The sequence below is a fragment of the Syngnathus typhle genome, linkage group LG2 (assembly GCF_033458585.1).
Source record: "Syngnathus typhle isolate RoL2023-S1 ecotype Sweden linkage group LG2, RoL_Styp_1.0, whole genome shotgun sequence".
NCBI lineage: Eukaryota > Metazoa > Chordata > Actinopteri > Syngnathiformes > Syngnathidae > Syngnathus > Syngnathus typhle.
The window spans coordinates 25,955,478-25,980,365 of NC_083739.1; the positions used below are offsets into that span (position 1 = coordinate 25,955,478).

The 24,888-nt window shown below is 38.9% G+C and overlaps 2 protein-coding genes across 4 annotated transcripts in view; one reads left to right on the top strand and one right to left on the bottom strand.

Moving 5' to 3' along the window:
- The window catches only part of itpr3 (inositol 1,4,5-trisphosphate receptor, type 3), a 534,890-nt gene that overhangs the window by 95,199 nt on the left and 414,803 nt on the right, over nucleotides 1-24,888 (top strand). The window lies entirely within an intron of this gene.
- LOC133146852 (uncharacterized) lies at nucleotides 21,982-24,882 on the bottom strand. 2 transcript variants are annotated; one of them, XM_061270931.1, is made up of 2 exons: nucleotides 24,744-24,882; nucleotides 21,982-24,491 (listed from the first exon to the last, which is right to left on the bottom strand). In XM_061270931.1, the coding sequence occupies exons 1-2, from the start codon at nucleotides 24,763-24,765 to the stop codon at nucleotides 22,603-22,605; spliced, it is 1,911 nt and encodes a 636-aa protein (XP_061126915.1). In that variant the 5' UTR covers nucleotides 24,766-24,882; the 3' UTR covers nucleotides 21,982-22,602. The 2 variants fall into 2 exon arrangements, with proteins under 2 accessions (XP_061126915.1, XP_061126922.1); XM_061270938.1 differs by having other exon boundaries at nucleotides 21,982-22,760; nucleotides 23,052-24,765.

Here is a 24,888-nt window from a genome sequence, read left to right on the forward strand (position 1 = left end):
TACTCCCACATGCTTCAACCGATTCACCTCGTTCAACCTTTCACACGTTCCAAAAATTCATGGCACGCTTGCCAGTATTTTTCGCGTTCATAACATTTACCGTTTTTAAGTAATTAGCAAATTTGTGCCTTTTATTTCCCCATTCATTCTTAATGGCAATGTCAACCCGAGCCAGTTTCCTGTAGTGGGTTCGATTCCCACATTGGGCGTCATTAATTATTTTACTCTTTATTCTTCCCGCTTATCATTTTCAACGCTTATCATTTGTAACTAACATTCGCATTCAACATTCATTACATTAAGCAATTTCCACCACTTTGATTACGTATTCGCATTCAACAAACACATTCATTACATTAACCAATTTCAACCAGTATGTAGACAGGGACACAATTAGCTCGTGGGAAATACAAGTGATTCCAGTACACGAGCATCTTTCCCGAGTGGTATCAAAACCCGCGTCAGTTCGATTCCCACATTGGGCGTCATTATTTATTTTACTCTTTATCCTTCCCCTTATCATTTTCAACGCTTATCATTTGTACCTTTTTTGTAACATTTATAACATTTCATTTTTAACGCTTATCATTTGTACCTTTTTGTAACATGTATTTGTAACATTTTCCCATTTATTTCACAATAATTTATTTTCCCTTTCTATTCTTCCCGCTCATCATTTTTAACGCTTAACGTTTGTAAATTAACATCTGCCTTCGCCTTCACACGCAATTTCTTCCGAAATTGCAATTCTAGTTGTGTGAAGGCGAAGGCCTTCACACATTGATATTGTACTTTATTATTAAACAACTTATTCCTCCCACTTTTTTGACATCAAACTACTCCCACATGCTTCAACCAATTCACCTCGTTCAAACTTTCACACGTTCCAAAAATTCATGGCACGCTTGCCAGTATTTTCCCCCTTCATAACATTTACCGTTTTTAAGTAATTAGCAAATTTGTGCCTTTTATTTCCCCATTCATTCTTAATGGCAATGTCAACCCGAGCCAGTTTCCTGTAGTGGGTTCGATTCCCACATTGGGCGTCATTAATTATTTTACTCTTTATTCTTCCCGCTTATCATTTTCAACGCTTATCATTTGTAACTAACATTCGCATTCAACATTCATTACATTAAGCAATTTCCACCACTTTGATTACGTATTCGCATTCAACAAACACATTCATTACATTAACCAAACTCAACCACTAAAAGAAAGGGACTCAATTAGCTCGTGGGAAACACAAGTGATTCCAGTACACGAGCATCTTTCCCGAGTGGTATCAAAACCCGCGTCAGTTCGAGTCCCACATTGGGCGTCATTATTTATTTTACTCTTTAGCCTTCCCGGTTATCATTTTCAACGGTTATCATTTGTAACTTTTGTCATTCGCATTCAACATTCATTACATTAAGCAATTTCCACCACTTTGATTACGCATTCGCATTCAACAAACACATTCATTACATTAACCAAATTCAACCGTTACTGAGGTAGGAACCTGATTAGCTCAGTTGGAAACACAATGGCAATGTCAACCTGCGCCAGTTTCCTGTAGTGGGTTCAATTCCCACTTTGGGCGTCATAAATTATTTTACTATTTATTCTTCCCCCTTATCATTTGTACCTTTTTTGTAACATTTGTAACATTTCATTTTTAACCCTTATCATCTGTACCTTTTTGTAACATGTATTTGTAACATTTTACCATTCATTTCACAATAATTTATTTTCCCTTTCTATTCTTCCCGCTCATCATTTTTAACGCTTAACGTTTGTAAATTAACGTCTGCCTTCGCCTTCACACGCAATTTCTTCCGAAATTGCAATTCTAGTTATTATTAAACAACTTATTCCTCCCACTTTTTTGACATCCAACTACTCCCACATGCTTCAACCGATTCACCTCGTTCAAACTTTCACACGTTCCAAAAATTCATGGCACGCTTGCCAGTATTTTTCGCGTTCATAACATTTACCGTTTTCAAGTAATTAGCAAATTTGTGCCTTTTATTTCCCCATTCATTCTTAATGGAAATGTCAACCCGAGCCAGTTTCCTGTAGTGGGTTCGATTCCCACATTGGGCGTCATTAATTATTTTACTCTTTATTCTTCCCGCTCATCATTTTCAACGCTTATCATTTGTAACTAACATCCGCATTCAACATTCATTACATTAAGCAATTTCCACCACTTTGATTACGCATTCGCATTCAACAAACACATTCATTACATTAACCAATTGCAACCACGACATAGTAAGGGACTCAATTAGCTCGTGGGAAACACAAGTGATTCCAGTACACAAGCATCATTCCCGAGTGGTATCAAAACCCGCGTCACTTCGATTCCCACATTGGGCGTCATTATTTATTTTACTCTTTATCCTTCCCGGTTATCATTTTCAACGGTTATCATTTGTAACTTTTGTCATTCGCATTCAACATTCATTACATTAAGCAATTTCCACCACTTTGATTACGCATTCGCATTCAACAAACTTATTCATTACATTAACCAAATTCAACAGTTACTGAGGTAGGAACCTGATTAGCTCAGTTGGAAACACAATGGCAATGTCAACCTGCGCCAGTTTCCTGTAGTGGGTTCGATTCCCACTTTGGGCGTCATAAAGTATTTTACTCTTTATTCTTCCCCCTTATCATTTGTACCTTTTTTGTAACATTTGTAACGTTTCATTTTTAACGCTTATCATTTGTACCTTTTTGTAACATGTATTTGTAACATTTTCCCATTTATTTCACAATTATCTATTTTCCCTTTGTATTCTTCCCGCTCATCATTTTTAACGCTTAACGTTTGTAACTTAACATCTGCCTTCGCCTTCACACGCAATTTCTTCCGAAATTGCAATTCTAGTTGTGTGAAGGCGAAGGCCTTCACACATTGTTATTGTGTGAAGGCGAAGGCCTTCACACATTGTTATTCTACTTTATTATTATTGTGTGAAGGCGAAGGCCTTCACACATTGTTATTGTGTGAAGGCGAAGGCCTTCACACATTGTTATTCTACTTTATTATTATTATTTTTTTTATTGTGTGAAGGCGAAGGCCTTCACACATTGATATTGTACTTTATTATTAAACAACTTATTCCTCCCACTTTTTTGACATCTAACTACTCCCACATGCTTCAACCGATTCACCTCGTTCAACCTTTCACACGTTCCAAAAATTCATGGCACGCTTGCCAGTATTTTTCGCGTTCATAACATTTACCGTTTTTAAGTAATTAGCAAATTTGTGCCTTTTATTTCCCCATTCATTCTTAATGGCAATGTCAACCCGAGCCAGTTTCCTGTAGTGGGTTCGATTCCCACATTGGGCGTCATTAATTATTTTACTCTTTATTCTTCCCGCTTATCATTTTCAACGCTTATCATTTGTAACTAACATTCGCATTCAACATTCATTACATTAAGCAATTTCCACCACTTTGATTACGTATTCGCATTCAACAAACACATTCATTACATTAACCAATTGCAACCACGACATAGTAAGGGACTCAATTAGCTCGTGGGAAACACAAGTGATTCCAGTACACGAGCATCATTCCCGAGTGGTATCAAAACCCGCGTCAGTTCGATTCCCACATTGGGCGTCATTATTTATTTTACTCTTTATCCTTCCCGGTTATCATTTTCAACGGTTATCATTTGTAACTTTTGTCATTCGCATTCAACATTCATTACATTAAGCAATTTCCACCACTTTGATTACGCTTTCGCATTCAACAAACACATTCATTACATTAACCAAATTCAACAGTTACTGAGGTAGGAACCTGATTAGCTCAGTTGGAAACACAATGGCAATGTCAACCTGCGCCAGTTTCCTGTAGTGGGTTCGATTCCCACTTTGGGCGTCATAAATTATTTTACTCTTTATTCTTCCCCCTTATCATTTGTACCTTTTTTGTAACATTTGTAACGTTTCATTTTTAACGCTTATCATTTGTACCTTTTTGTAACATGTATTTGTAACATTTTCCCATTTATTTCACAATTATCTATTTTCCCTTTGTATTCTTCCCGCTCATCATTTTTAACGCTTAACGTTTGTAACTTAACATCTGCCTTCGCCTTCACACGCAATTTCTTCCGAAATTGCAATTCTAGTTGTGTGAAGGCGAAGGCCTTCACACATTGATATTGTACTTTATTATTAAACAACTTATTCCTCCCACTTTTTTGACATCTAACTACTCCCACATGCTTCAACCGATTCACCTCGTTCAACCTTTCACACGTTCCAAAAATTCATGGCACGCTTGCCAGTATTTTTCGCGTTCATAACATTTACCGTTTTTAAGTAATTAGCAAATTTGTGCCTTTTATTTCCCCATTCATTCTTAATGGCAATGTCAACCCGAGCCAGTTTCCTGTAGTGGGTTCGATTCCCACATTGGGCGTCATTAATTAATTTACTCTTTATTCTTCCCGCTTATCATTTTCAACGCTTATCATTTGTAACTAACATTCGCATTCAACATTCATTACATTAAGCAATTTCCACCACTTTGATTACGTATTCGCATTCAACAAACACATTCATTACATTAACCAATTGCAACCACGACATAGTAAGGGACTCAATTAGCTCGTGGGAAACACAAGTGATTCCACTACACGAGCATCATTCCCGAGTGGTATCAAAACCCGCGTCAGTTCGATTCCCACATTGGGCGTCATTATTTATTTTACTCTTTATCCTTCCCGGTTATCATTTTCAACGGTTATCATTTGTAACTTTTGTCATTCGCATTCAACATTCATTACATTAAGCAATTTCCACCACTTTGATTACGCATTCGCATTCAACAAACACATTCATTACATTAACCAAATTCAACCAGCAAGAAGGAAGGGTCCTCATTAGCTCAGTCGGAAACACAATGGAAATGTCAACCCAAGCCAGTTTCCTGTAGTGGGTTCGATTCCCACATTGGGAGTCATAAATTATTTTACTCTTTATTCTTCCCCCTTATCATTTTCAACGCTTATCATTTGTACCTTTTTTGTAACATTTGTAACGTTTCATTTTTAACGCTTATCATTTGTACCTTTTTGTAACATGTATTTGTAACATTTTCCCATTTATTTCACAATTATCTATTTTCCCTTTGTATTCTTCCCGCTCATCATTTTTAACGCTTAACGTTTGTAACTTAACATCTGCCTTCGCCTTCACACGCAATTTCTTCCGAAATTGCAATTCTAGTTCTTATTGTGTGAAGGCGAAGGCCTTCACACATTGATATTGTACTTTATTATTGTGTGAAGGCGAAGGCCTTCACACATTGATATTGTACTTTATTATTAAACAACTTATTCCTCCCACTTTTTTGACATCTAACTACTCCCACATGCTTCAACCGATTCACCTCGTTCAACCTTTCACACGTTCCAAACATTCATGGCACGCTTGCCAGTATTTTTCGCGTTCATAACATTTACCGTTTTTAAGTAATTAGCAAATTTGTGCCTTTTATTTCCCCATTCATTCTTAATGGCAATGTCAACCCGAGCCAGTTTCCTGTAGTGGGTTCGATTCCCACATTGGGCGTCATTAATTATTTTACTCTTTATTCTTCCCGCTTATCATTTTCAACGCTTATCATTTGTAACTAACATTCGCATTCAACATTCATTACATTAAGCAATTTCCACCACTTTGATTAAGTATTCGCATTCAACAAACACATTCATTACATTAACCAATTGCAACCACGACATAGTAAGGGACTCAATTAGCTCGTGGGAAACACAAGTGATTCCAGTACACGAGCATCATTCCCGAGTGGTATCAAAACCCGCGTCAGTTCGATTCCCACATTGGGCGTCATTATTTATTTTACTCTTTATCCTTCCCGGTTATCATTTTCAACGGTTATCATTTGTAACTTTTGTCATTCGCATTCAACATTCATTACATTAAGCAATTTCCACCACTTTGATTACGCATTCGCATTCAACAAACACATTCATTACATTAACCAAATTCAACCAGCAAGAAGGAAGGATCCTCGTTAGCTCAGTCGGAAACACAATGGAAATGTCAACCCGAGACGGTTTCCTGTAGTGGGTTCGATTCCCACATTGGGAGTCATAAATTATTTTACTCTTTATTCTTCCCCCTTATCATTTTCAACGCTTATCATTTGTACCTTTTTTGTAACATTTGTAACGTTTCATTTTTAACGCTTATCATTTGTACCTTTTTGTAACATGTATTTGTAACATTTTCCCATTTATTTCACAATTATCTATTTTCCCTTTGTATTCTTCCCGCTCATCATTTTTAACGCTTAACGTTTGTAACTTAACATCTGCCTTCGCCTTCACACGCAATTTCTTCCGAAATTGCAATTCTAGTTAAACAACTTATTCCTCCCACTTTTTTGACATCTAACTACTCCCACATGCTTCAACCGATTCACCTCGTTCAACCTTTCACACGTTCCAAAAATTCATGGCACGCTTGCCAGTATTTTTCGCGTTCATAACATTTACCGTTTTTAAGTAATTAGCAAATTTGTGCCTTTTATTTCCCCATTCATTCTTAATGGCAATGTCAACCCGAGCCAGTTTCCTGTAGTGGGTTCGATTCCCACATTGGGCGTCATTAATTATTTTACTCTTTATTCTTCCCGCTTATCATTTTCAACGCTTATCATTTGTAACTAACATTCGCATTCAACATTCATTACATTAAGCAAGTTCCACCACTTTGATTACGTATTCGCATTCAACAAACACATTCATTACATTAACCAATTGCAACCACGACATAGCAAGGGACTCAATTAGCTCGTGGGAAACACAAGTGATTCCAGTACACGAGCATCATTCCCGAGTGGTATCAAAACCCGCGTCAGTTCGATTCCCACATTGGGCGTCATTATTTATTTTACTCTTTATCCTTCCCGGTTATCATTTTCAACGGTTATCATTTGTAACTTTTGTCATTCGCATCCAACATTCATTACATTAAGCAATTTCCACCACTTTGATTACGCATTCGCATTCAACAAACACATTCATTACATTAACCAAATTCAACCAGCAAGAAGGAAGGATCCTCATTAGCTCAGTCGGAAACACAATGGAAATGTCAACCCGAGCCAGTTTCCTGTAGTGGGTTCGATTCCCACATTGGGAGTCATAAATTATTTTACTCTTTATTCTTCCCCCTTATCATTTTCAACGCTTATCATTTGTACCTTTTTTGTAACATTTGTAACGTTTCATTTTTAACGCTTATCATTTGTACCTTTTTGTAACATGTATTTGTAACATTTTCCCATTTATTTCACAATTATCTATTTTCCCTTTGTATTCTTCCCGCTCATCATTTTTAACGCTTAACGTTTGTAACTTAACATCTGCCTTCGCCTTCACACGCAATTTCTTCCGAAATTGCAATTCTAGTTATTGTGTGAAGGCGAAGGCCTTCACACATTGTTATTCTACTTTATTATTATTGTGTGAAGGCGAAGGCCTTCACACATTGTTATTCTACTTTATTATTATTTTTATTAAACAACTTATTCCTCCCACTTTTTTGACATCCAACTACTCCCACATGCTTCAACCGATTCACCTCGTTCAAACTTTCACACGTTCCAAAAATTCATGGCAAGCTTGCCGCCTTTTTTCCCCTTCATAACATTTACCGTTTTTAAGTAATTAGCAAATTTGTGCCTTTTATTTCCCCATTCATTCTTAATGGCAATGTCAACCCGAGCCAGTTTCCTGTAGTGGGTTCGATTCCCACATTGGGCGTCATTAATTATTTTACTCTTTATTCTTCCCGCTTATCATTTTCAACGCTTATCATTTGTAACTAACATTCGCATTCAACATTCATTACATTAAGCAATTTCCACCACTTTGATTACGTATTCGCATTCAACAAACACATTCATTACATTAACCAATTTCAACCACAAAATAGTAAGGGACTCAATTAGCTCGTGGGAAACACAAGTGATTCCAGTACACGAGCATCTTTCCCGAGTGGTATCAAAACCCGCGTCAGTTCGACTCCCACATTGGGCGTCATTATTTATTTTACTCTTTATCCTTCCCGGTTATCATTTTCAACGGTTATCATTTGTAACTTTTGTCATTCGCATTCAACATTCATTACATTAAGCAATTTCCACCACTTTGATTACGCATTCGCATTCAACAAACACATTCATTACATTAACCAATTTCAACAATGACTTAGGTAGGACCCTGATTAGCTCAGTTGGAAACACAATGGCAATGTCAATCTGCGCCAGTTTCCTGTAGTGGGTTCGATTCCCACTTTGGGCGTCATAAATTATTTTACTCTTTATTCTTCCCCCTTATCATTTGTACCTTTTTTGTAACATTTGTAACATTTCATTTTTAACCCTTATCATTTGTACCTTTTTTTAACATGTATTTGTAACATTTTACCATTCATTTCACAATAATTTATTTTCCATTTCTATTCTTCCCGCTCATCATTTTTAACGCTTAACGTTTGTAACTTAACATCTGCCTTCGCCTTCACACGCAATTTCTTCCGAAATTGCAATTCTAGTTATTTTTTTTATTCTTATTATTAAACAACTTATTCCTCCCACTTTTTTGACATCTAACTACTCCCACATGCTTCAACCGATTCACCTCGTTCAAACTTTCACACGTTCCAAAAATTCATGGCAAGCTTGCCACCTTTTTTCCCCTTCATAACATTTACCGTTTTTAAGTAATTAGCAAATTTGTGCCTTTTATTTCCCCATTCATTCTTAATGGCAATGTCAACCCGAGCCAGTTTCCTGTAGTGGGTTCGATTCCCACTTTGGGCGTCATAAATTATTTTACTCTTTATTCTTCCCCCTTATCATTTGTACCTTTTTTGGAACATTTGTAACATTTCATTTTTAACGTTTATCATTTGTACCTTTTTGTAACATGTATTTGTAACATTTTCCCATTTATTTCACAATAATTTATTTTCCCTTTTCATTCGTCCCGCTTATCGTTTTTAACGCTTAACGTTTGTAAATTAACATCTTTATTAAACAACTTATTCCTCCCACTTTTTTGACATCTAACTACTCCCACATGCTTCAACCGATTCACCTCGTTCAAACTTTCACACGTTCCAAAAATTCATGGCAAGCTTGCCACCTTTTTTCCCCTTCATAACATTTACCGTTTTTAAGTAATTAGCAAATTTGTGCCTTTTATTTCCCCATTCATTCTTAATGGAAATGTCAACCCGAGCCAGTTTCCTGTAGTGGGTTCGATTCCCACATTGGGCGTCATTAATTATTTTACTCTTTATTCTTCCCGCTTATCATTTTCAACGCTTATCATTTGTAACTAACATTCGCATTCAACATTCATTACATTAAGCAATTTCCACCACTTTGATTACGTATTCGCATTCAACAAACACATTCATTACATTAACCAAATTCAACCAGTATGTAGACAGGGACACAATTAGCTCGTGGGAAACACAAGTGATTCCAGTACACGAGCATCTTTCCCGAGTGGTATCACAACCCGCGTCAGTTCGATTCCCACATTGGGCGTCATTATTTATTTTACTCTTTATCCTTCCCCTTATCATTTTCAACGCTTATCATTTGTACCTTTTTTGTAACATTTGTAACGTTTCATTTTTAACGCTTATCATTTGTACCTTTTTGTAACATGTATTTGTAACATTTTCCCATTTATTTCACAATTATCTATTTTCCCTTTGTATTTTTCCCGCTCATCATTTTTAACGCTTAACGTTTGTAACTTAACATCTGCCTTCGCCTTCACGCAATTTCTTCCGAAATTGCAATTCTAGTTCTACTTTATTATTGTGTGAAGGCGAAGGCCTTCACACATTGATATTGTACTTTATTATTAAACAACTTATTCCTCCCACTTTTTTGACATCTAACTACTCCCACATGCTTCAACCGATTCACCTCGTTCAAACTTTCACACGTTCCAAAAATTCATGGCACGCTTGCCAGTATTTTTCGCGTTCATAACATTTACCGTTTTTAAGTAATTAGCAAATTTGTGCCTTTTATTTCCCCATTCATTCTTAATGGCAATGTCAACCCGAGCCAGTTTCCTGTAGTGGGTTCGATTCCCACATTGGGCGTCATTAATTATTTTACTCTTTATTCTTCCCGCTTATCATTTTCAACGCTTATCATTTGTAACTAACATTCGCATTCAACATTCATTACATTAAGCAATTTCCACCACTTTGATTACGTATTCGCATTCAACAAACACATTCATTACATTAACCAAATTCAACCAGTATGTAGACAGGGACACAATTAGCTCGTGGGAAACACAAGTGATTCCAGTACACGAGCATCTTTCCCGAGTGGTATCAAAACCCGCGTCAGTTCGATTCCCACATTGGGCGTCATTATTTATTTTACTCTTTATCCTTCCCCTTATCATTTTCAACGCTTATCATTTGTACCTTTTTTGTAACATTTGTAACATTTCATTTTTAACGCTTATCATTTGTACCTTTTTGTAACATGTATTTGTAACATTTTCCCATTTATTTCACAATAATTTATTTTCCCTTTCTATTCTTCCCGCTCATCATTTTTAACGCTTAACGTTTGTAAATCAACATCTGCCTTCGCCTTCACACGCAATTTCTTCCGAAATTGCAATTCTAGTTGTGTGAAGGCGAAGGCCTTCACACATTGATATTGTACTTTATTATTAAACAACTTATTCCTCCCACTTTTTTGACATCTAACTACTCCCACATGCTTCAACCGATTCACCTCGTTCAACCTTTCACACGTTCCAAAAATTCATGGCACGCTTGCCAGTATTTTTCGCGTTCATAACATTTACCGTTTTTAAGTAATTAGCAAATTTGTGCCTTTTATTTCCCCATTCATTCTTAATGGCAATGTCAACCCGAGCCAGTTTCCTGTAGTGGGTTCGATTCCCACATTGGGCGTCATTAATTATTTTACTCTTTATTCTTCCCGCTTATCATTTTCAACGCTTATCATTTGTAACTAACATTCGCATTCAACATTCATTACATTAAGCAATTTCCACCACTTTGATTACGTATTCGCATTCAACAAACACATTCATTACATTAACCAATTGCAACCACGACATAGTAAGGGACTCAATTAGCTCGTGGGAAACACAAGTGATTCCAGTACACGAGCATCATTCCCGAGTGGTATCAAAACCCGCGTCAGTTCGATTCCCACATTGGGCGTCATTATTTATTTTACTCTTTATCCTTCCCGGTTATCATTTTCAACGGTTATCATTTGTAACTTTTGTCATTCGCATTCAACATTCATTACATTAAGCAATTTCCACCACTTTGATTACGCATTCGCATTCAACAAACACATTCATTACATTAACCAAATTCAACCAGCAAGAAGGAAGGATCCTCGTTAGCTCAGTCGGAAACACAATGGAAATGTCAACCTGCGCCAGTTTCCTGTAGTGGGTTCGATTCCCACATTGGGAGTCATAAATTATTTTACTCTTTATTCTTCCCCCTTATCATTTTCAACGCTTATCATTTGTACCTTTTTTGTAACATTTGTAACGTTTCATTTTTAACGCTTATCATTTGTACCTTTTTGTAACATGTATTTGTAACATTTTCCCATTTATTTCACAATTATCTATTTTCCCTTTGTATTCTTCCCGCTCATCATTTTTAACGCTTAACGTTTGTAACTTAACATCTGCCTTCGCCTTCACACGCAATTTCTTCCGAAATTGCAATTCTAGTTATTTTTTTTATTAAACAACTTATTCCTCCCACTTTTTTGACATCTAACTACTCCCACATGCTTCAACCGATTCACCTCGTTCAAACTTTCACACGTTCCAAAAATTCATGGCAAGCTTGCCACTTTTTTTCTCGTTCATAACATTTACCGTTTTTAAGTAATTAGCAAATTTGTGCCTTTTATTTCCCCATTCATTCTTAATGGCAATGTCAACCCGAGCCAGTTTCCTGTAGTGGGTTCGATTCCCACATTGGGCATCATTAATTATTTTACTCTTTATTCTTCCCGCTTATCATTTTCAACACTTATCATTTGTAACTAACATTCGCATTCAACATTCATTACATTAAGCAATTTCCACCACTTTGATTACGTATTCGCATTCAACAAACACATTCATTACATTAACCAAATTCAACCAGTATGTAGACAGGGACACAATTTCCGGTTATCATTTTCAACGGTTATCATTTGTAACTTTTGTCATTCGCATTCAACATTCATTACATTAAGCAATTTCCACCACTTTGATTACGCATTCGCATTCAACAAACACATTCATTACATTAACCAAATTCAACCAACACTAAAGAAGTTACCTGATTAGCTCAGTTGGAAACACAATGGCAATGATAACCCGAGTCAGTTTCATGTAGTGGGTTCGATTCCCACGTTGGGCGTCATACATTTTTTTACTCTTTATTCTTCCCCCTTATCAATTGTACCTTTTTTGTAACATTTGTAACATTTCATTTTTAACGCTTATCATTTGTACCTTTTTGTAGCATGTATTTGTAACATTTTCCCATTTATTTCACAATTATTTATTTTCCCTTTATATTCTTCCCGCTCATCATTTTTAACGCTTAACGTTTGTAAATTAACATCTGCCTTCGCCTTCACACGCAATTTCTTCCGAAATTGCAATTCTAGTTATTAAACAACTTATTCCTCCCACTTTTTTGACATCCAACTACTCCCACATGCTTCAACCAATTCACCTCGTTCAAACTTTCACACGTTCCAAAAATTCATGGCAAGCTTGCCACCTTTTTTCCCGTTCATAACATTTACCGTTTTTAAGTAATTAGCAAATTTGTGCCTTTTATTTCCCCATTCATTCTTAATGGCAATGTCAACCCGAGCCAGTTTCCTGTAGTGGGTTCGATTCCCACATTGGGCGTCATTAATTATTTTACTCTTTATTCTTCCCGCTTATCATTTTCAACGCTTATCATTTGTAACTAACATTTGCATTCAACATTCATTACATTAAGCAATTTCCACCACTTTGATTACGCATTCGCATTCAACAAACACATTCATTACATTAACCAAATTCAACCACTTAAACTAAGGGACCCGATTATCTCGTGGGAAACACAAGTGATTCCAGAACACGAGCGGCTTTCCCGAGTGGTATCAAAACCCGCGTCGGTTCGATTCCCACATTGGGCGTCATTTTTTATTTTACTCTTAATCCTTCCCGGTTATCATTTTCAACGGTTATTATTTGTAAGTTTTGTCATTCGCATTCAACATTCATTACATTAAGCAATTTCCACCACTTTGATTACGCATTCGCATTCAACAAACACATTCATTACATTAACTAAATTCAACCATCATTAATGAGGGAACCTGATTAGCTCAGTCGGACCCACAGTGGCAATGTCAACCCGCGCCAGTTTCCTGTAGTGGGTTCGATTCCCACATTGGGCGTCATAAATTATTTTACTCTTTATTCTTCCCCTTATCATTTTCAACGCTTATCATTTGTACCTTTTTTCTAACATTTGTAACATTTCATTTTTAACGCTTATCATTTGTACCTTTTTGTAACATGTATTTGTAACATTTTCCCATTTATTTCACAATTATTTCTTTCCCTTTTCATTCTTCCCGCTCATCATTTTTAACGCTTAACATTTGCAAATTAACATCTGCCTTCACCTTCACACGCAATTTCTTCCGAAATTGCAATTCTAGTTATTATTCAACATCCGCTCACTTTTTTGACGCTTAACTAGTTCCACATACTTCAACCGATTCACTCCGTTCCACTTTTCACTTATTCCAAAAATTCATGGCACGACTGCTCACATTTTTTTCGTTCCAAAAATTTTCCGTTTTCGCAAAATTCACAAATTTATGGCGAATTTTGCCCCATTCATTCTTAATGGCAGATTCAACATTTCACATTTACGTTGTTCCAGTTTCAAATTCACATCATTCAACACATTCAAATCACATTGGGGACATTCCCAAACTTGCCAAATACAAAATTTTCACGTTTTCACTTTTAAAATTTGCATAAAACTTTGCTAAATTTCACAAAATTTCGTTTTTCACTTCTAATTTCTACATTTTTCCACCGATTCAACTCGTTCCAACTTTCAACTGTTCATCTTTTGCCTACCTATTCCACAACTTCCCACTTACCCAAAACTTCATCTTTTATTTTGAAATTCAACCAAAATTCTCTAAAATTTTGTTTTTCTACTCTAATTTCTACATTTTTCAACCGATTCAACCCATTCCAACTTTCAACTGTTCATCATTTTCTACCTATTCCACAATTTACCAAAAACTTCACGTCTTTTATTTTGAAATTCACACCCAATTCTCCAATATTTCCTTTTTCCCTTCTCATTTCTACATTTTTCAACCGATTCCACCCATTCCAACTTTCAACTGTTCATCATTTTTCTACCTATTCCACAACTTCCCAAAAACTTCACATCTTTTATTTTGAAATTCACACCCAATTCCTTTTTCCTTCTCATTTCTACATTTTTCAACCGATTCAACCCATTCCAACTTTCAACTTTTCATCATTTTTCTACCTATTCCACAACTTCCCACTTACCAAAAACTTCACATCTTTTGTTTTGAAATTCACACCCAATTCCTTTTTCCCTTCTCATTTCTACATTTTTCAACCGATTCAACCCATTCTAACTTTCAACTGTTCATCTTTTGCCTACCTATTCAACAACTTCCCACTTACCAAAAACTTCACATCTTTTATTTTGAAATTCACACCCAATTCCCTTTTCCCTTCTCATTTCTACATTTTTCAACCAATTCAACCCATTCCAACTTTCAACTGTTGATCATTTTTCTACCTATTCCACAACTTCCCACTTACCAAAAACTTCACATCTTTTATTTGGAAATTCACACCCAATTCCTTTTTCCCTTCTCATTTCTACATTTTTCAACCGATTCAACCCATTCCAACTTTCAACTGTTCATCATTTTTCTACGTATTCCACAACTTCCCACTTACCAAAAACTTCACATCTTTTATTTTGAAATTCACACCCAATTCCTTTTTCCCTTCTCATTTCTACATTTTTCAACCGATTCAACCCATTCCAACTTTTAACTGTTCATCATTTTTGTACCTATTCCACAACTTCCCACTTACCAAAAACTTCACGTCTTTTATTTTGAAATTCACACCCAATTCCTTTTTCCCTTCTCATTTCTACATTTTTCAACCGATTCAACCCATTCCAACTTTCAACTGTTCATCATTTTTCTACCTTTTCCACAACTTACCAAAAACTTCACATCTTTTATTTTGAAATTCACTCCCAATTCCTTTTTCCCTACTCATTTCTACATTTTTCAACCGATTCAATCCATTCCAACTTTCAACTGTTCATCATTTTTCTACCTATTCCACAACTTCCCACTCACCATAAAGTTCACATCTTTTATTTTGAAATTCACACCCAATTCCTTTTTTCCTTCTCATTTCTACATTTTTCAACCGATTCAACCCATTACAACTTTCAACTGTTCATCATTTTCCTACCTATTCCACAACTTACCAAAAACTTCACATCTTTTATTTTGAAATTCACACCCAATTCCTTTTTCCCTTCTCATTTCTACATTTTTCAACCGATTGAACTCGTTTCAACATCATTCTGCAACATTCCTTAAATATTTTTTCAACTTCTTCACCTTCACACGCAATTCCTTCAGGAATTGCAAATTCTAGTTAGTGTGAAGGTGAAGACCTTCACACTATTGTTATTCCTGTACTTTATTATTATACAACTTATTCCGCTCACTTTTTTGGCGCTTAACTACTTCCATATACTTCAACCGATTCACTCCATTCCACTTTTCACTTATTCCAAATATTCATGGCAAGTGTGCTCACATTTTTCTCGTTCCAAAAATTTTCCGTTTTCGCATAATTCACAAATTTATGGCGATTTTTGCCCCATTCATTCTTAATGGCAGATTCAACATTTCACATTTACGTTGTTCCAGTTTGATATTCACATAATTCAACACATTCAAATCACATTGGGGACATTCCCAAACTTGCCAAATTCAACATTTTCACGTTTTCATCTTTTATTTTGAAATTCACACCCAATTCCTTTTTCCCTTTTCCCTTCTCATTTCTACATTTTTCAACCGATTCAACCCATTCCAACTTTCAACTGTTCATCTTTTCTCTACCTATTCCACAACTTCCCACTTACCAAAAACTTCACATCTTTTATTTTGAAATTCAACCAAAATTCTCTAAAATTTCCTTTTTTCTACTCTAATTTCTACATTTTTCAACCGATTCAACCCATTCCAACTTTCAACTGTTCATCTTTTCTCTACCTATTCCACAACTTCCCACTTACCAAAAACTTCACATCTTTTATTTTGAAATTCAACCAAAATTCTCTAAAATTTCCTTTTTTCTACTCTAATTTCTACATTTTTCAACCGATTCAACCCATTCCAACTTTCAACTGTTCATCATTTTTCTACCTATTCAACAACTTCCCACTTACCAAAAACTTCACTTCTTTTATTTTGAAATTCACACCCAATTCCTTTTTCCCTTCTCATTTCTACATTTTCCAACCGATTCAACCCATTCCAACTTTCAACTGTTCATCATTTTTCTACCTATTCCACAACTTCCCACTTACCAAAAACTTCACATCTTTTATTTTGAAATTCACACCCAATTCCTTTTTCCCTTCTCATTTCTACATTTCTCAACCCATTTCAACCCATTCCAACTTTCAACTGTTCATCATTTTTCTACGTATTCCACAACTTACCAAAAACTTCACATCTTTAATTTTGAAATTCACACCCAATTCTCCAATATTTCCTTTTTCCCTTCTCATTTCTACATTTTTCAACCGATTCAACCCATTCCAACTTTCAACTGTTCATCATTTTTCTACCTATTCCAAAACTTACCAAAAACGTCACATCTTTTATTTTGAAATTCACACCCAATTCTCCAATATTTCCTTTTACCCTTCTCATTTCTACATTTTTCAACCGATTCAACCCATTCCAACTTTCAACTGTTCATCATCTTTCTACCTATTCCACAACTTACCAAAAACTTCACATCTTTTATTTTGAAATTCACCACAAATTCTCCAAATATTCTACATTTCTCAAGTAATTCAACACGTTTCAACATCGTTCGGCAGCATTCCCCGAAGAAGTTATTCATACATTTCGCCTTCACACGCAATTTCTCCAGAAATTGCAAAATTCTAGTAGTCAAATATTGTTTGTTTTTTAATCTCCACCGCGGACCGGACGTCATACGGAGGGAGTATGACTGCGGATGCGCACTATGGATCCGATGCGCAGAACGGATGCGCAAGACACGTCAGCTATATAAATAGTGAGAGTTGTTTTCTTCCTATTAGTTTCAATCCACAGTTTAATTAGCAGTTTCAATCAGAAAATAACAAAATGCGTATTACAGGTAATATTTTATTTCACAACACTTTGCCTTGTTCCTTTCGTCTCTGCTGTTCACTTCAAACAAGCTCCATACGACCGCAATGCTCTCGTGTCAGACGCTTGCTCGATCACCTGCTCGTTTGCTGTCACAATGTACTATACACAAATCCGAAACATTTGTTGCGGCTCCGAGTCACGACGAGGGGCAAGTTTTGGTTTCCAAGGGTGTTTTTATTCCTCTTCAACGTCTCTCCCATACAGAGCCGCCTTTTTCACGTCCGCACTGATCGCGGTGGTGCCTTTACGGGCAGTCGGAGAAATCAACGGCAACAAAAAAAATTACATCCAGCCTAGTTAAGAGTCTTAACTTAAGACCATACCAAAGACTATAAAAACGGGACCCATTGCCTCCCTGCGTGTGTGACTATCATTGGGACTTAAAAAAAAAATTAATTTTTTTTTTTTTAAATTGTGTGCGTATTATACATGGGTACAGGCTTTTTTCCAGCATCAACATGCCATTTTTAGGGTGCGTATTATACATGGGGGCGCATTATACACGGAAAAAAACGGTATTCATTTTTTATCTCATGCACGGATTGGTTGGCATTTTTTAAATTTCGTTGGACATGTGACAATGATAAATAAAGATCTATCTATCATAACTTTTTTATAAAAAGGTACAAGTGTATGTACTGCAATTGAGTGGACACTTCTTGCCTTCTGCTGGCGTGTGAGCAACTCTCGTGCCATAATTCCTCAATTTATAAGATATAATTTGAATTTGTGATTTTTTTGGAAATAAATCTGCGACTTGCTGAAGCCGTGATAATTGAACCGCGATGTAGCAAGGGATTAGTGTACCTGTATAATAATTGTAAAAAAATAAAGGTTTCGACTTCACGTATTTCACCTATCACGGGTTCTTTTTGGAACGCAACCCCAGCGAAAAACGAGGGATTACTGTAATGATATAGGCCTGTGGAATTATTATACATCTGCGTGGGTAGGTAGGTAGGTAGGTAGGGAGAGGGAGAGAGAGAGAGAGAGCGAGAAAGAGCGTGATTGGCAAGTGTATTTTAACGTCATGGGTTTCCACAATTGAAAAGGAAGGACTTGACCAGACTGGGATTCCACTCTTTGTTCGGGTTTTTAATGAGCGAAACAATCAAGGTGAAAAACCTTTAAAACACATACAAAAAATGGATGAGTTTAAACAAAAGGTACAATTTTCTTCCAAATAAACAATGCAGATAAAGTTCAGTTCTTTTTACTAAAAGAAAGAAAGAAAGAAAGAAAAGGTCTTGAACATAAAGTTATCCTTTCAAACAAAAGTCAATACACAACTTAATGCTTGTCATAAAGACAACACATTCTCCAGACAAACTGTAATGCAGTCAGTGCTCTAAATGGTTAACTAAACGAGTCCAGTTGAGTACTGTGAGCTCACCGGTAGTCCCTTTGGTCTCCTCTTCCCATGAGTTTTTTCCTTTCTCTGTGCACCTCTGCGATTCGTTGCTACTGCTGTGTTGCTCGCTGATCGAAAGGATTGTTGTTTGCTGCTGCTGCTGGTGCTGCTGCTGCTCACTGGACAAGAAAATTTAGCTGTTTGCTGCTTATGAACCCTGGTGTGTGCGCTCCCAATCAGGATAGATTGCGCTCAGCTGTTGAGGCGCTCTGAGGAGGTCCACTGCGTGCTGCGCGTTCACGTCATAAACCTGCAGTGACCCCTTGTGGTCACATGCACCCACAGACAGGTGCGCACCTCCCAGGTCGCCGCAACAGTGATCGATAGATAGATAGATACTAGATAGATAGATAGATAGATAGATAGATAGATAGAGAGAGAGAGAGAGAGAGAGAGAGAGAGAGAGAGAGAGAGAGAGAGAGAGAGGTGGTTAAATGTAGTTTTTACAGAGAGAGAGAGAGAGAGAGAAAAGTGGTTATTTTTACATGTCTCAGGAACAAAAGATGCCACATCTTTTGATGGAAATAAAAGCCTACAGAGGGCTCAGTATATAGACACCCCAAAACTCAAAGTAAAAAATGATGTGGCCGGCTCGTCCATTTTGCCTAAATTCAATTTCTTCAACTCAAAATTATTTTCAATATCTTGTGTGGCCATGTGCTTGTATGCAACTATGCATGCTTGACAACGTCGCGGCATGCTTCTAATGAGACGACGGAGGGTGTCTTCTGGGATGTCCTCCCAGATCTGTCTAAGGGCATCAGTGAGCTCCTGTAAAGTCTGAGGGGCAATCTGGCGGCGTCTGATGGACCGAAACATTACATCCCAGAGGTGTTCTATCTGGTTTAGATCAGGTGATCGTGAGGGCCATTCAATTGTGTCAATTCCTTCATCCTCCAGATACGGTCTGCATACTGTTGCCACATGAGGCCGGGCATTGTCGTGGATCAGGAGGAACCCAGGACCTACTGCACCAGCGTAGGGTCTGCGCATGGGTGCAAGGATTTCATCCGAATACCTAATGGCAGTCAGACTGCCGTTCTCTAGCCTGTAGAGGTCTGTTCGTCCCTCCATGGAAATGCCTCCCCAGACCATCACTGACCCACCACCAAACCAGTCATGCTGAATGATGTTGCAGGCAGCATAGCGCTCTCCAGACCCTTTCACGTCTATCACAGGTGCTCAAGGTAAACCTGCTCTCATCTGTGAAAAGCACAGGGCACCAGTGCCGGACTTGCCAATTCTGGTGTTCTATGGAAAATGCCAATCGAGCTCCACGGTGCTGAGCAGTGAGCACAGGGCACACATCAGGACGTTGTGCCGTGAGGCCACCCTCGTGAAGTCTGTTTCTGACTGTTTGGGCAGAGACATTCACACCAGTAGCCTGCTGGAGGTCATTCTGTAGCGCTCAGGCAGTGCTCAACCTGTTTCCCCTTGCACAAAGCAGCAGATATCGGTCCTGCTGATGGGATGAGGACCGTCTGCGGCCCTGTCCAGCTCTGGAGATTCTACTGGGAGACACATTAAATCTTCTTGCAACAGCACGCATGGATGTGCCATCCTGGAGGAGTTGGACAATCTGCGCGACTTCAGGAGGGTTAAGAAATCGCCTCATGCTCCCAGTCGTGATAATGACTCTAGCTAAAGCAAACACTTGTGGAAAAACAGTTAGAAAAGATCTAGAGGGAGGAACTTGAAATTGCCTCCACCTGCAAAACCAGTCCTGTTTTGGGGACCATCTCATTGTTGCCCCTCTAGTGCACCTGTTGTTAATTCCATCAACACCAAGGCAGCTGAAACTGATTAACAACCCCCTCTGCCACGTACCTGACAAGAACCTTATCAGAAAAGTGTAATTGAATTCATGCCATACCCTGATAAAAAACTGTTCCTTCAACTTTTTTGAGCAATGTATAAATATTCAAAGTCAAAGTCAAGTCAAAGTCAGCTTTATTGTCAATCTCTCCATATGTCACAACACACAAAGAGACCGAAATTACGTTTTTCTCTATCCCACGGTGACGAGACACATAACACGATAGACATACAAGTACGCGACACAATATAAAAACAAGAAGGCAAAAATTCAAACAATCAATAGTTAGAGTGATGAATAAATAATAAATAAACAGATAACACAATAAATAAGAGCAAAACGGAGCCAGCAAGCATAGCGCAAAAGTAAAAAACATCATAAACAAAAAGGCTCAAACAATAAATAATAAGAGTAATAATAAATAAACAGATAACACAACAAATAAGAGCCAGTGTGCATACAGACAGTACAGACAGTAAAAGTACAGGACGCTACGCAGAACGGGGGAGCAAGTTCAGGATCCTAACAGCCTGGAGTATGAAGCTGTTTGAGAGTCTGGTGGTGCGGGAGCGCAGGCTTCTGTACCTCTTCCCAGAGGGCAGAAGCTCGAACAAAGAGTGAGCGGGGTGACTCACATCACAAACAATCGTGGTCGCCTTGCGGGTGAGATGGGAGGTGTAAATGTCCTTCAAGGAGGGGGGCGAAGCACCAGCAATCTTACCAGCCGTGTTCACTATGCGCTGCAGGGCCTTCAAGTTGTAGTCAGTGCAGCCGCCACCCCAAACAGCAATACAGCTGGAGAGGACGCTCTCAATGGTGCCGCGGTAAAATGCAGTCATGACGGCCGGAGGAGCGCTCGCTCGCCTGAGTTTCCGCAGGAAGTACAGGCGGCGCTGGGCTTTCTTTGCCAGTGATGTGGTGTTGGTGGACCAGGAGAGATCCTCACTGATGTGCACCCCCAGGAACTTGGCGCTGCTCACTCTCTCCACCACAGCACCGTCGATGGTCAGCGGCAGTCCGGAAGTCCACAACAATCTCCTTGGTCTTGTCGACGTTCAGCAGGAGGTTGTTATCTGTCAGGTTCAAAATCAGCAAAAGGATCAGCAGACAAAACCAGTGAGGCAGAATGTTGAGTCTTTTCTCGCGAGGAGTGCAACCAGACTTACAGCAGTCCAAAATACACTAAAGATCTGTCACACCCCTCGCTCTTTTTATTAAGGGATGCCCTACCTACAATGTGAGACTAGCCCCTAACAGGTGGGGGGGAAAGCATGGCCTAGTCTCATGAGAAACAAAATAAAAAGAGCGCAAGGACAAAATTCTATGTGAAACAAGTAGTTACAGACAGGACGCCATGGGAAAATTCTATGTGAAACAAGTAGTTACAGACAGGACGCCATGGGAAAGGAGTGCAAGGACAGAATGCCATGTGCAGACATCAACAGAGTAGATTGAGCTATCAGCAACTTTCTTGGATTCCCAGAGGTGTAGAAGGTCAGGAAGCCCCAGACAGCATCGTATGACTTGTTGTGGACTGGTGGACGTCTGCAAGGCGAAACAGCAAGCATTCTGCGCAATAACTTATTAATAATAATAAGTACTCATTAGGGAACGCATGATAACATATATATACAATTTATCCAACAATTCCCCCCTGTTTATCATAAGTTCCCGGAGACCAACCCATCACCCATACGGCCACTTCAAAAAGATTTTCAGCCAAGGGATCACATTTCGCAGGAACCAACTTACACACGGGAGGAAACTGAGTCACAATCGGCAAAGCCCGGGTCAGAAAACAAATCGGACAAGTTTACCACAACAGATTCGCTGACCGGGTCGTCAATAGAGAAGGAACCCCCGTCGACCGAAAGGTCATCCCTTAGGAGCAACGGGAAAGTCTCAGCTGGTGGAGAGATAGCAGCCGTAATTAGCCTGTTAATTAGGGATCGGAGACAAGGGATGCAACAACATCCACACAAGGTCAAAATGGCAGAGAAAACGGCAACGGAGACCAGGGCAGAGGAAACCAGGGTGCGGTACTTTCCGAACACGTTCAACCAGTTGGCCCAAACCTCCGTGTTCACTCCACTGTGCTCCTTCATCTTCCCGTTCAAGGCCCGCAGGCCCTCAAGGGCCTGGGACAGGCTTCCGTCGGCCGCAGTGTTATTTGGAATAAAAGTGCAACATTGCTCACCGAACATGGCGCAGACACCGCCCTCTCTTGAGAGTAGCATGTCAAGGGCCATTCGATTCTGGAAAGCCATGAGGGAAGTAGCGGCCAGTTGGGAGTGGACCGCCTTGAAACCCGCCTCGGTCCAGTTTCCAAGCCTCTGCACGTTGTAATGGACGTAGTTAATCCTGTCAACATTTTTGTTAAGAGTACACCACCAACACAGGGCGGATTCAAAACCAGCTGCTATCTGATTCACCAGTTTATACTCATCCGGCACTCCCCTAGGAACACCAATGGCGTCGATGTAGGTTGGATTAGCTGTGCCCCGCCATTCGGCGTCTCGTTTCGTTCTCGGCCAGAATTTGGGCACTACGGACTTAGCAAAAGACGTTAGATCATAAGAGGACATTGGTATCAAATGAACAGGTAGCAATAGGGTTACCAAAGCGCAAATTCCAGCGCTGTCGAAAGGCAACCTATCATAAAGTTTGTTACTATTACACCAAAACCAAATATCACAACGAGCAATGGGCAAAAAAGGGGCCGTGACCTTGGTCACGGACCCACACCACGGAGCAGGTAGGGCGCCGAGCATCACACCGGTACCAGGTAATCTAATGCATGTAAAATTACCCTTAGCTACAACAGACGAAAAAAGGGGTTTATGCTTTGTCATAGGGGCAACAGGGTAAACCGTATCCCATCTAAAACAATCGTGAGTGGGTGAAATGGACGAGTCTAACATCAAAACGACAGCACACTTAGGGCCTACATTTGCAGGTATGATTTTCAAAAGAGGTCTGGGACCCATGCATGCAATGCAACTAGCGCCAGCCATCTTTGCGGCCTGCTCAGCCATAAGAAGCCAGTTGTTAGTATGACCGCTTATCCCTGTGGAGGCCACAAAATAGCTGTCTACATCAGTGAGGAGCGTACTTGTGATTTTTGCTCCCGCTGACAAGGTGTATTTATTTGTAACGGGACGGTCTGCGACCGACATTGTTCTATTAAGGCAAATAGCAATAGGAAAGCGAGGATCGGTTCCAGAGGACCAAGCCCACAGTTGAAAACCCCAACAAGCAGTGTTAAACAAGGTGGCATTTGGAGGACGAATATGACCGTCAGGGAGTGTAAGAGTCAAAAGGAGGCTTGTGCCCCGATTTATCAAAGTCACTCGTTTAGCAAAGAACACAGCCTCGTCACTGGAACCAGAGGGCCAATACCCTCGCATTTGCGTGGTGACAAGGGTGCCCCAGCCGGTGTTAACCGGGTGGCCAGTTAAATACCACCAATACCCGAGCCATCTATCTCCAGTAGTGGGGCGACCATTACGAAACCCTTTCAAACTTTTCAAAGGTAAAATAATAGAAGAAGATGTGTTAGGAGCCACAGTAAACATTAATGAGTTATTATAAGCCCAAGACAAAAGCCATGGTACACAGGTTGGAACACGGACGGCTCCTGGAACACAAACAACATGACCAAAAGGGGATTTAGTGTCGCGCTTATGTCTAGCAAGTTCTCCCCATGAGCCACATCGACTAGAATTAGCGTTAGCAGTCGCCCGAGAGAATAATGTGCGAGGCTCATGGTACTCTATCCCTCCAGATAAAGTAACCCCCGAAAAAAATATAATGGTAACACATACCAGCAAAAACAACCAAAAGCACATGGTAGACTTCGCGCAGGCTACAGCCCGATTAAAGCACTCACCAAATGACTCTCTAATGCTCATGTTTTGGATCTCCCCAGAGTCAACACCCTGAGCTTCGGGTTGGTGTCTTGGAATTCTTCTGCTAGCTTTCGTGTCAACCCTGGATCTTGACACCAGAATCAGGCACTATTACCAGACTTTGCT